Raw genomic sequence first — 12,832 nt, 5'->3', positions numbered from 1 at the left:
ATTGAAATCGTACCTGAAACCGGATCTAATGAATGTGAATGTGTGTCTTAACATACGCGATTTGCTGCAGCATGATTTCAAAAGTAGTTCTTGTATTACTTTTTCTGCAGTTTGTTGTGATTTCACATACATAAAACTACAATAGAAAATTGCACTGAAAAACGCAATGGAAAGTGCAAGAAATCGTTGGGAAATCTTCACAAGCTGCAAACAATTCTTCAGAAAACTTGGTGAAACCCCAAACAAAATTTGCGATTTTACATAGCATCCAGTGTGAACCAAGCCTTACTCACAATTTTTCCTTCCCTCGTGTTCATTACCATTTGTTATCCTGTACTTTGGCAATTATCCGAAATCATTGTATTCTCCTCTATCCTCCTTTCCCCGCTTTCCCTTTTAGCCTCGTCTCTTTTTATCCTATCCCCTCTACTTTCTCTCCTATTCTGCAGCTCACACTTTAATTCACATTTGAACTGCGGGGCTCCCTACCCTATGTTTTTCCCTCTCTCTTGTGCCTTGTCTTCCTACAAATCAATCCTCACCTTTTGTAGACAATCGATAGATGTCTCCAAAGATAAAGCCAAAATTGGGGGCTAATAAGGTAACAAGTGGTCAGATATCCTTCCTCCCCTCACAATCTAAATCCATACAAGTACCTCAAGCTCCAGAATGATCAAGAATGAATTTCCCATCTTCACTCTGCCCCATTCTCCCTCCCCTTTAATTTCCATCTGCTGCTCTCAACCCTCACTCATCGCCTCAAACATTCTTAATTTGAAGTATAGGTTCTCTTTTCAGTCTTTTTCTGCTAAATTGTGCCACCTGTTTGGATACCCACTGTACTAATAATGTATGGTTCTGCCTACCTTAACAAAAAAAAAAAAAAAAATCTAAAAAAAAAATAATGTAAAAGAAAATCATTCTGTGTATGACCAGGCTGCAAGGCACAAAGCAAAAGGGTAACCTACACTCGGTGACCCAGCAACCCCTGCAGCTTACATGTCACTCTCTCAGACAAATTCTTGCAGTCATACCACATTCTTCTAACATTAGCTCAACAGTCCTGGTTACTATTTAACTGCCAGCAAAACACTTTGCTACAAAATGTAACACTGAGTAAGCTAAAATACAGATCCAGCTAGATATTGGAGAAATCCTATATCAAAAAAGTAAAACAAAAAGGGGTTCTATAAAACCAAGCACTACAATACGCCAATGCTTACTATATGTCAATGTTCTTCAAGCATGGTTCTGTGCAACCTTAAGGTTTCTCCAGAGGTTGCTAGAGAAATCAGCAACGGTGGACAGACTTTCTGCCTGGTGGTGCCTGTATAGTCCTGGCTCCATCATCACTCAACAGACCCAGGGGCATTGGACCAAAGACCATCAGTTTAGGGAGACACTACAATGACCAACTAAGGAGCATGTCAGTGTAACAGGGCATTCTCTTTCCACTGATCACCAATGTAAAGGGTGCTTTTTCCCACTAAACACCACAATAATGGCATGCCTTTCCACTGACCACCAACATAAGGGGGACATTTTTCCACTGACCAGCAACATAAGGAGCATTCTTCCTACTGATCATTAGTGTAAGAGGGCATTCTTTCCACAGAACATCAAACTTAGAATGGGCGGAAGGCATTCCCCACTGACCATAACTGTAAATGAGCAATATGCTGAACACCAATGTAAGAGGTGCTTTTTCCACTGACCAGCAATATATGGAGCAACCTCTACATTGACCAGCAATGTAAAAGACACTACAATTTTCTTTGTCTGTATTTTCTGGTTATTATTGCTTATTTCAAAATTCATTGCAAGATTAAAATGACTGGTTCTAGATGTCAAATACACCACATTCTATATTGTTTTGATTATTCTTAGGTCTACAACTTGCCAATCTTGCAGCTGTCCTCAAGCTGCAGAAAAATTTTCAGGGTTGATGATTTCAGGGGAAAAAATTTCAAGGGGTTCCCCTAAGACCCCATTAAATGATTTCAAGGTTTCCTTCATGGTAAAAAAAAGTTGAGAAAGGAACTTCCAAACATCCCTCAAGTGCACACCCCAGGAGAACCTGAATGGGGCAGGCAAATTGGAGGACAGGTACACTCAGGGCTGTGAATAAGGGAACCCAGGCCAGCAGGGGGACCCAACTAACAGGGTGAATTAGATGGGGCAGGGAGGGTGATCATCACAGCTGGAGGGCAATTACTGGAACTGATCCCCTGTATGGCTCTCTGTGCAGCAGCAGCAGATGATTCTCTTCTCCTTCCTGAAAGCTTTCACCTGCCTTAGAGAGAGCTATACAAGGGATTGGTTCCAGTAACTGCCCACCCCAGCCACACTGATCATCCTCCTTGTGCACCATATGTTCCTACTTGAAGCCCAGGCCCCCTTGTGTGCCCCCACTGGTACCGATCACTCACTGTGTTCATTCATAACTGAAGCATAGTAAACTGTTTATTTGGGTACATTGTCAGGTTGGCTGTATGGTTCCACCATAGTTTCTAACAGCAGTCCTGGGTACACCTTCATCTTGCATCCCACAATGCAATTCTCAGCGACTGCTTACCCAGTTCAGAGAGTGGGGCATGGGCATGTGGGAAGTGAAGGGGAGCGAAGTGTCTGATTTCTAAATAAAACATTTAAAGGACTCCTAAGGACACATTTTGGGGTCATAATGACAACTACTAGCACTTTATTGTGCCTGCATTAATTTGACATTTTTACTTTTATTCACCCTTGAATGCAAAACAGACAAATATGGCCCTCTACTACACAACAGATTTGCCCATCCACAATAATTACTACAGTCAGATATACATTTTTAATGCGGATTCTGAACCTCTATGTCAGGCGGTAAACACTGATATAACACACTGATGTGTTCCATACATAACTGCATCTTTCACTGAACCATACAAGATTCCAGTGGGTATTAATTAACCTCCAAAGACTATGGGCCAATTTGCAAAAATAACCTCCAGTTACCTTCCTGCATATGACCTTCTTAAGAGTCTGGTAAGGAAAAGGGCAACGAACCAAGTAGGTATAAAAGACACAAAATTAATGCAGCTCTGTAATCATTAATACATTAAATGTATTTTTAAATGAAAGCAGTTTATCTCATTTTAACTTTGTATCAAACTCTTGCAATCCTCTGTACCATAGAGCTCAGTCTGCAAAAAGATGCAGCAGCACAAGAAGCCAATGGTTTGTGCTGCAGTGCTCATCTGATAATAAGGGATCTGCTGATAGGAAAAGAAAAAAAAAACAAAAAAAAAAAAACAGAGCTACAGAGCAGTTAGTTTAGGAGTCTACTTCTCCTTTCACTGCCTAGTCACAGGCTGCTGGGTGGACAAGACTTATAAGATTTAGTAAACTGCAGTAGAGAAAAAAAAACCAAAAACAAAAAAAAAAAAACACAGGTCTCCTGTCCTGCCAGACATGGCTGCTCTGTGTGACAGAGCTGTATGGACAGAAAAATAAATCCTCTGGCAGGTAGACTATCTCCAATATATGCATTTCATTGGTGTATTTAGCTATTTGCCTTGTGTTCAACTAAAAAAGAACCTGTATTTTTTTTAGCAATTACAGAAAAAAAAACTAATGCAATAAAAAAAAAAAAAAAAAAAAAAAAAAAAAAAAAAAGGTACCTGTCATATAATGAACAGATGAGGAAAATGACATGTAGTAGATGAAAGCAAAAAACAGTTTGTTTTTTTAATTCTGCAAGATTGGTGAGGGGTTGGAACCCCAATCAGGTTTTTATTGCTACCCCTTACATTGGAGGTCAGTGGATAAAATACCCTTCTGTTACAGTGATAGTTAAAATGGCACCATTACAGTCAGCTAGAATGATCAGTGGTGTCATGCTACTGGCTCTGCCAAGTGGGGATTGACCTGGAACTGTGCAGGTACCATCAGATGGGAGGTCAATTAGCCGCAGCTCAAGGAACACCTAGCAACCTCTGGAGGACCCCTATGGTTCCAGAGAACATTGCTTTAGAATGGTTGCCCACACTATTCAAAATGAAAAATTAGCATGAGATATACTTTAAAACCTGAATTTGGCAAAGTAGGCTTTGGTAAGAAACAACCAACATAAAATAACAATTACATACTGTACTGTTGTTTCTACAAATAACTGAACTAGAATACTTATAATTAGCACAAAGAACAAGTAAGAACAGTGGACAATGTAGATCAGATCCTTTCAAAAGAATAGTAAAACCTTAGACCAGTAAGTAGCAAGTAACCAAGGATACTAAAGTTCAAGGATTATAGGATTCCAGATCAGACATAAGGCCCAATTCACCATCAACTATTAGATTTCTCTGCCATGTAACTGTCATTCTCAGCTGTTATTGGCTGTCACTGATAAAATTAACTAGTAAATCATGACTTGCGAAAAGGAAAAACCAAAGGAAGGCAAGAGAGCTTTAAGAAAGATTAGGTATCACTTACAATCTCTTCAACTGTGGCGTGGGAGAGAGTGGAGAGGTGAGGGACTCCCGGCTGTAGACCCCACTTTCACTATAAGATCCATTAATTGGTGATGATGTTGAAGATGGAGAATCCATATTCAGATCTATTTTCATGGAGTCTGGACTGTCGAGATCAGAAAGACTGCCGCTCATCTTCGCTCTTTTCTTGGCAGCACTGTTTCGCAGTTGTCGGAGAGAATTGATCATCTACATTAGGAAAACAAAGTTAGTATCTGGAAACCAGGGGACAAAATTACTTTGGATGATACCACACTGGCCCATCTGTACTGTGTTGTTGTTTAAATGTTCTTATACAAGAACCTGAATATTTAAAAGGGATCATCCACCTAAAAAGGATATTTAGGTTACAGGTGAATCCTACTAACCTGAGTCAGCCCCTGGCTTCTTATATACACACCAGTGAAGAAAAAGTACCCAAGAAGCACTGAGACTTGGATGTAAGTTGATACAAAGTACTAAGAGGACAAAAACATTTGGAAAGCTCCCTGGCTCAGGTTAGGCTGCTCAAACCAAGGATAGGAGTCTAAATTCACTTAGTTCATACAAAAAACAACCAATGTGTTTTGGTGGTCAGAGAAAATGCCCCCTTCATCAGGGCTTCAGTTAAGAGAAGAACCTTCAATGGACTCAAAATTGAGCTTTCCTGTGTGAATGTATGTAGGGAAACAAATAGCTGGATCAAGAGTTATTGGTATCTACACGAGCAAAAAAGATACGCTCATGTTGATTGCTCACACAAATACTACTGGCTAGTAACTCTCTTGATCCAGCAATTGACTTCCCTACACACATTCACCCAGGAAAGATCTATTTTGAGTCCATTAAAGGTTCTTAACTGAAGCTCTGATGAAGTGGGAGTTTTTTTCTGACCCCAAAATCACATTGGCTATTTTTTCATGAACTAATAAATGAATTTGGACTGTCATCCTTTGGCCTGGCTTCTTATATGTTTTGGATGCTCCAACAGCAAGATCTTCATGCCAGAGTTCCCAACTCTCTTCCTGTCTACCTGGGGGTTTTGAGTGTTCCATCCACCTTTGTGTGTTGCAGCATCTTTATAATATAAAAAAAAATTCTAAAAAAAGGAGAGATTGGGAATCCCCCATAGAGTGGGAATTCCTCATAATGGCCATGCAGGTAAATTGTGCTTGTGTTCTGCCACAGCTACATAGTTGCTTTCCATATTCTGAGACTCTATGCCTCTTCTATGTCTCTTAAGCTTTGCTGCCTCCTGCCATAGTCCTATAGAACCCTATGTGAAGATAAAGTACAGGTGCGGCAGAATGCTAAAGATCTAACCACGGGATGTATACAACTGCACTTTATCCATTAACTATTGTTTCCATTGACATCAATTGAAATAATGAAAGTGAACAGTGGTAAAGTGGTTGTAAAGGCTCAAGATTTTTTACCTTTATGCATTTTTTGCATGAAGGTAAAAAACCTTGTGTGCAGCCTCGCCCCCAGCCCCCAAAATACTTACCCGAACCCTATTTTGATCCAGTGATGTGATCGTGAGCCTTGGGTCTCTCCCTCCTCATTGGCTGAGACAGCAGTAGGAGCCATTGCCTTCCGCTACTGTCAATCACAGCCAGTAAGCCACTGAAAAGTGAGCAGGGGACGGGGCCAAGCTGCGGCTGTGTATGAATGATCACACAGAGCAGCAGCTCGGAAGTGAGCTTGCTCAGGTGCCCCTATAGCAAGCTGCTTGCTGTGGGGGCACTTAACAGGAGGGAGGGGCCTGGAGCACCGACGGGGACAATCGAGGCTGCTCTGTGCAACAGCACTGCACAGAGCAGGTAAGTATGACATGTTTGTTATTTAAAATAAATAAAACTATTTTTGCCTTTAGAATCGCTTTAAAGCAATACCAAACCAGGGGCGGACTGACCATTTGGAAACTCGGGCACTGTCCGAGGGCCCGGGGTCGGTAGGGGGCCCCATGAGATGCCCTTGGTACCTTTTTCATAGGCTTTTTTGAGTTTGGGCAAGGACACAGGGGCCCCATGATCCCCTATTGCCCGGGGGCCCCGTGAGTTGTCAGTCTGCCCCTGTACAGTCTCACCTCTCTTCCAGCAATATGTTTACAAGCTCCCTCATCAGCATCTTCTCCCTGTCTTCTTCTAAGAGTGGCATCTTCAACTATCTTGATAGGGCTCAGCATGACATAACTTTAGTGTATGCTCATGGAAGTGTCACTGAGGCATGCTGAGATTGTACACCAAGCTGCACATGCACAGCTCAGTGTACAGCCTGCAGGGGTTTGCAAACAGAAAGGCAAAAAGCCTGAAATTTATTTTTCCTTAGACAAAGTTCCACTTTTGGGCCTATTCACACCTGAATGGCACAGGAAGGCAGTCTGTGTTACTGTGCGATTCAGTGCAGTGTGATTTTCAGCCCATTAATTAGAAATCTGCTGCTACTGCGGTACCATGTGATCTGGTGCAGGCAAACGCACTGTATTTGTGATCTGCATTTATCATTAGGAATATGATGACACCTGCAACAGATCACACCCAGTGCGTTGTGCATGGAATGCGGGTTTCCCGCACCGAATTCTGGTGTGAACGAACCTGAAAATAATATGCATCTGTTATAATTTGACATCTGCTGCGTGTAATATTGACAGTAGTTAAAAGCTGCTATGACTTATCTGAAGAAGAAAGGGAATTTTACCAAAATGGATATGGATTGATAGAATACACCCCATATACCCAATCAGCTGTCATGGAAATTTTGTATTTACAGGTTGAACTTTAAATGTGTCATATATTAGTGTTATTCATATGTCTCTCGTATGGCTTAATTAAAGCTCTGAAGGCTGCAATTGGGCCATGCGCATGTACAATGTATGTATTACAGTACTCAGCTCGGTAATGGATGAGATGGCAGATCTGCGCTTATAGACCGGCGTGTATACCACCACGGCATTCGATGCGAATGCTGCCGGCGGTAGGCCGCAGGCCTGTATCCACATAGCAGCAGCATAGTACCACATGGACTTCGTATAGCCAGGTGCCAAGCAGTGCGAACTCCGCGTGTAGGCTCATGTATATCTTACAAGCCATTACGGACCTGAAACTGTATCTGGATGGATGTGTTTTAAAAAAGATCGTATCGGGCCCATTCAGATACAGACTGGCACTGTTTAATCTAGGGGATGCTTGTACAGAGAATTTACATACCACTAGGAGCTAATAGAATGGGAAGTTTGCTCTCCTCAGAGAGTTCATGGGGGGGGAGAGGAGGACTGGTGTAAAGGGGGAAGGTTGCTTCCCTCAGAGAGCTCATGGAGGGAGGGGAAGACTGGTGATAGATAAGAGGAAAGGCTATGCTCCAATCGGAATGTACATCCTGTGTATAGGCACTCCCCATGCATTGTTCTGTGGGAGGGGATTGACCTGACTCATGTGGGGGGCGTGTGTGTGTGTAATAAAACCGGGGGCGGAGTCTGAAGCCAGCCTCTATGTGAATTCCAACAGCAACCTGAGAGTGTCGTGTGATCATTCCTGGGTACCTGGAGCTCCATTTCCCCACAATTCTGAGATAGCTAAACCAGTTGGAGGCGCAGGAATCGTGGAGTTTAGCTGCAGTCGCGGTAAGCGAGATTCGCACGACTTTATGGGGGATTGCTGCACATCCAACTGCGAGTACTCACGGTAAGGAGAAATTTGTTAAAAGCGAATTTCCAAGACACAACTCAGCTGTACTCCATTGGCCTCCAAATTAAGCAGAACAACAATTTCTTCCCATTACATGCTGCAAACATTAATAAAAAGGGCAATGGAACACAGAAGCATCTATCAACCTCTGTAAAACTAGAAATTATTTATTCGAAAACCACCCATAATAAACAAAATTGCCAACTCTATTTTAGTATCTTATTGCTTCCCTAAATAACAGATTGGTCACAATAAAATGGTTCTAAGGGCTGAAGGAATGTTACCTTCATGCATTCAATGCATGAAGTTAAAAAACCTTCAGTCTGCAGCTCCCCCTATCCCCAGCCCCCCTTATATTCACCTATGCCTGATCCCGATCCAGCGCTGTGCACAAGAGCAGAAAGGTCTCCCGGGTCTCTCTCTCCTCACTGGCTGAAACACAGCAGCGGGAGCCATTAGCTCCCACTGCTGTCAATCACAGCCAGTGGAGAGAGAGCAGGATGCAGGGCTGAGCAAGCATGAGTGCCCCAGAGCATGCAGCTTGCTCTGGGGGTACTCAGCAATGGGGAGGAGTCAGGAGCACCGGCAGGGGACACAAGAAGGGGAGGATCAGGGCTACTCTGTGCAAAACCATTACACAGATCAGGTAGGTGTGACATGTTTATTTAAAAAAAAAAAATCTGAATCTTTACAAACACTGTAATGATTAGCTGTGTGTTCATTAGAGGTTTAAGGGATCAGTGAAGTTCTGGTGTACTGATCCTTCTCTACCTCCATCCCCTCTGTGGTATGCATCAGTATAGGCTGTTCAGGCCACACAGAAAAGCTCTTCAAGCAGTGGTGTTGTGGTCTAGATAAGTACAAAATATTGTTTTCAAATTCCTCCCTCCAGCACTTTGACCAGAAGTTCACGAAAAAAAATGTACTGATCCTTTAAGAAGCACCTGCAAATGAACAATATTCACTGCAAGAATATTAGCAAACTTCATGGCAAGTCCTTACTTGCTTTGGATCTGTAGATAATGATATAGGACAATACCATGGCTCATATAAATGCGAACTTGCAAACATTTTATAGACATGATAGACTGCCCTTGTGTGGCGTACAGCCACATTAACGCGAACATGTCAGCCATAGAATCATTTAAAAAAATTATAACCCCCCCCCATGGCCTAATCACACATAAAGCCCTGTAGTGACGTGTACGTTACTATGTGCTTTACTGCAGCGTACTGCAACAAGTTCCCCAGTGCATCTACAGACACATATTATTGTGCATTTTGCAGTGCTTGATTTACAAAAAAAAAAAGTAGCCTGCAATAAAACTGTGAAGGGGCCCTTGAAAGGTTCTCTCTAAAATACGGTTGCCACAGATCTTAAAGCCCTGTCTCCAGGCAGCTAGGAAATGATGCAGTGGGGTTGCACCACCAGTGTAAGGGCTAACTGCTCCTTTAGGTCTAGGAGGCATAGAAAAAAGGAAAAAAAAAGGAAAAAAAAAAAAGAAAGAAAAAGAAAGAAAAAAAAGAAAGAAAAAAAAAAAAAAAGGGGGGTGGGGGGGAATTTACTTTCCAGATATAAACTTCCCAGTAAACTGCTGCCCCCATTTAGAATGCATAAATTGTGATGTTAACCAGCCCAAAATATAGGCACACAGCTGAAAAGTTAATATGTCTAAAGCAACTAGCCAGCACTAGGAAAAAAGGAAAACAAAAAAGTGCCTTTAAAGTGTATTTCCACTTTTGCACCCAAATCAGAACACCTTTACTTTTATATTTGTTACATGCTCCCATTTACATAGCAAAAAAATTGCTGATTGTATTTTACTTGTTCTTTTCTGAAAATGCCAAAACTCTGCTATGCAGGGAAGGCTAGGGCATTCATGTTTACCATATTTATCCCCATCTGTTCTTTGCTGGCAGATTTCATTATCAGTTGTAAACTGGATTTGATCACGGTCTGTCCTAACAAAGAGTTAAAAGATCTAAAGCAGTGGTTCTCAACCTTCCTAATGCCGTGACCCTTTAATACAGTTCCTCATGTTGTGGTGACCCCCAACCATAAAATTATTTAGCCAGTAATTATAATTCATGAGTGTCGTTTTACCTCCAATACTGCTGCTTTCAACACAGTAGCTGCTTTTAACAGAGTAGCTGCTTTCAACACAGCAGCTGCTTTCTACACAGTAGCTGCTCTTTACACATCGGAAATATGAGTTTTCTGATGGTGTTAGGGGACCCCTGTGAAAGGGACGTTCAACCCCCAAAGGGGTCGCGACCCACAGGTTGAGAACCACTGATCTAAAGGCTAGCCTTCAGCATTTTATGGTAAAGAAACTCAGAGTGTCCCTTTTTTGTCAGTTGGGACCAAATTAATTTCCTCCTATTTCAAATTGTTCAGAGTAGCTTGCAGTCTGCCCAATACCTGCTCCAAACACCTAGAAAGGCAACAAATATTCTAATTATTTTTTTGGTTGGTTATGTGAACAGGAACATATATCGAGCATAAGACGGGGTTTTCTTAAATTTGACTCCTAAAGTAGAAATATGCTTTAACTCACATAAAAGTGATATGTGAACTGGCTAATGAAATGTCTAGGGTGAAAGTCAAAAGCCCAAATGTTAGGTCTGATGACCCATGAATGTTTTTGAAATGGAAAAACTCAGCAGCAGTATTAAATCAAGTATTATTAAACACGAACCTCTTCCCGATCGTCCTCGTCTCTAGTAGTCAATTCTAAGAGGTCAATGGCAATGTTCTCTTCTTCACTGCTCTTCTCCGTGGGTTTGGGGTTATCCCAAACATAGCTACCTGGAATAGAATTAATTTCTGGCAACGACTTGGTGCTCTTGGCGATCGGAGGGACCGGTTTGGATCTGTTAAGATCTTTCTGTCCTGAAGGAAGTCTCACAAGTGAAGCTTTGAGTGGAACTGGAGCATCATCATTACCTGGAGATTTTCAAACACCAGACAACTGAATTAAAATGTGCCATTTTAAAAAAAAATACTATGCATTTTCAGTACAAGCACATTTAGGCTGCCATTTTTACCTTTAAGTAATTTTCGATAAGTAATTTTTATATACTTGCCTGTACATACTTTGTTACTGTATTACATATAGAGATTTGTAAATTAGCCACTACAGGGATCTCTTAGTGGCTCAGAATTCCCTTAACACCTGTTAAGATAAGCAATTGGCCACACAGAGGGCAATTCAGTTGGGTTGACTGACCAGAAATTCTTAAGAAGAAGCCCTCTAAGAAAAGCATTATGAAAGCTCACAGTACTGAAGAGGATTTGGGTCGGTAGGATGAAAAAACATAACCTGCTGCTCTGGGCATGCCACAGCCATCACCTTGAGGTATGTAAGCAGCTGGTATGTGGTTTATTTTTTTTTTTTTTTATAAAATAGGTTAGAGGATTAGTTTGTGAACTTTTATTGCAAGCACATTTACCCTTTAAGTGTTTATTCTCAGGTTGATTTTTGGTCAGGAGGTTAAGGGATCATTTGAAACTGATTGTAAAGGCTTGTTTATCTTTTTTCTTTAAAAAAAAAAAAAAAAAAAAGAAGAAAAACAACCACAAAAACCATATACTTACTTGCTCTGTACAGTGGATTTGCACAGAGCAGCCCGATCTTCTCGGGTCCCTCCCCCTTGCCGAGTGACCCCAAGTGTGCTCACTCCCAAGCCACCTCTGTGGGTCTATGGGAGACACAGAGCGTGGCTCAGTCCAGCCCCTCACTCCCTCCTCAATGGTTCCCGCTGCTGTGTCTCAGCCAATGAGGAGAGAGAATCCTGGAAGAGCCACCGCTCTCATGCACATTGCTGGATCAGCCTCAGGTAAGTATGGGGGGGGGGGTTCTCTTCCTTTCTCTCTGGGATGAGGTACCTTGCACTGAAGAGTCTGCCATAGGAAACCACAAAAGAATGCACGGAATTCGCATACATCCCATTGAGCTCTATGGAAAACAACTTCAAAACACAGTCTCAATCTCTCACAGGACTCTCACTAAAATGCAATGAGCGTTTGAAGTCTCAATAGGAATACATTACATTCATTACCCCTGAAAATTCAGACTCACAAATTGCATCTCAAAAACACACATATGTGAACCAGGGCTAAAGGTTTTTTTTTACCTTCATGCAAAAAAGCCTTTAGAACCACTTAAGGGTTAAGGTTTTGAAGGGCAAAGCAACATATTCAGTTTAATGTCTCCCTTCCCAGCAGCATATACTTATCTTGCTTGCACTCCACTCAGCAACTGAATGTGACAGAAGCATGGTCAAGCCAAGGTTTAGGATTAGGCCCCTTTCACACAAGTGGACCAATTAGGTCCACCTGTTCGTTTTTTTTAAACGGACCCGATCAGATGCTCCATCCGCCTGTATCCGAACCAATCCAGTCTGCTAAAGACAAATGGATGGGGATCCATTCCCCTTCTGTCTGGCTGATCAGATGACAGTTGGATGGAAATGGACAGGCAGTCCATTTCCATCTGACAGCCCAGAGGACAGCAGGCTGTATCCATGTTTGCTCTGCATAAGCGTGTGAAAGGGGCCTAGGGATTAGGTGAAATATTAAGGTCAGATTAATGGTAAAAGAGTTCAGGCTTAAGTTGTCCATACATGGATCAAAATTAGGCTAGTTCAGCAGGAACC

The 12,832-nt window shown here is 42.0% G+C and overlaps 1 protein-coding gene across 1 annotated transcript in view; it reads right to left on the bottom strand.

The window, feature by feature from the left end:
- TOGARAM1 (TOG array regulator of axonemal microtubules 1) overlaps positions 1-12,832 on the bottom strand; it is a 91,902-nt gene that overhangs the window by 56,895 nt on the left and 22,175 nt on the right. The window contains exons 4-5 of the mRNA XM_089657228.1: positions 10,873-11,120; positions 4,471-4,697 (exon numbers count right to left, since the gene is read on the bottom strand). Coding sequence (XP_089513354.1) covers positions 4,471-4,697; positions 10,873-11,120 — 475 coding nt within the window. The remainder of the gene's footprint in view (positions 1-4,470; positions 4,698-10,872; positions 11,121-12,832) is intronic.

The sequence above is a fragment of the Staurois parvus genome, unplaced genomic scaffold (genome assembly GCF_062004578.1).
Source record: "Staurois parvus isolate SC_StPar_1 unplaced genomic scaffold, SC_StPar_1.0 ptg000978l, whole genome shotgun sequence".
Taxonomy (NCBI): domain Eukaryota; kingdom Metazoa; phylum Chordata; class Amphibia; order Anura; family Ranidae; genus Staurois; species Staurois parvus.
This window is presented reverse-complemented; position numbering and strand designations above follow the sequence as displayed.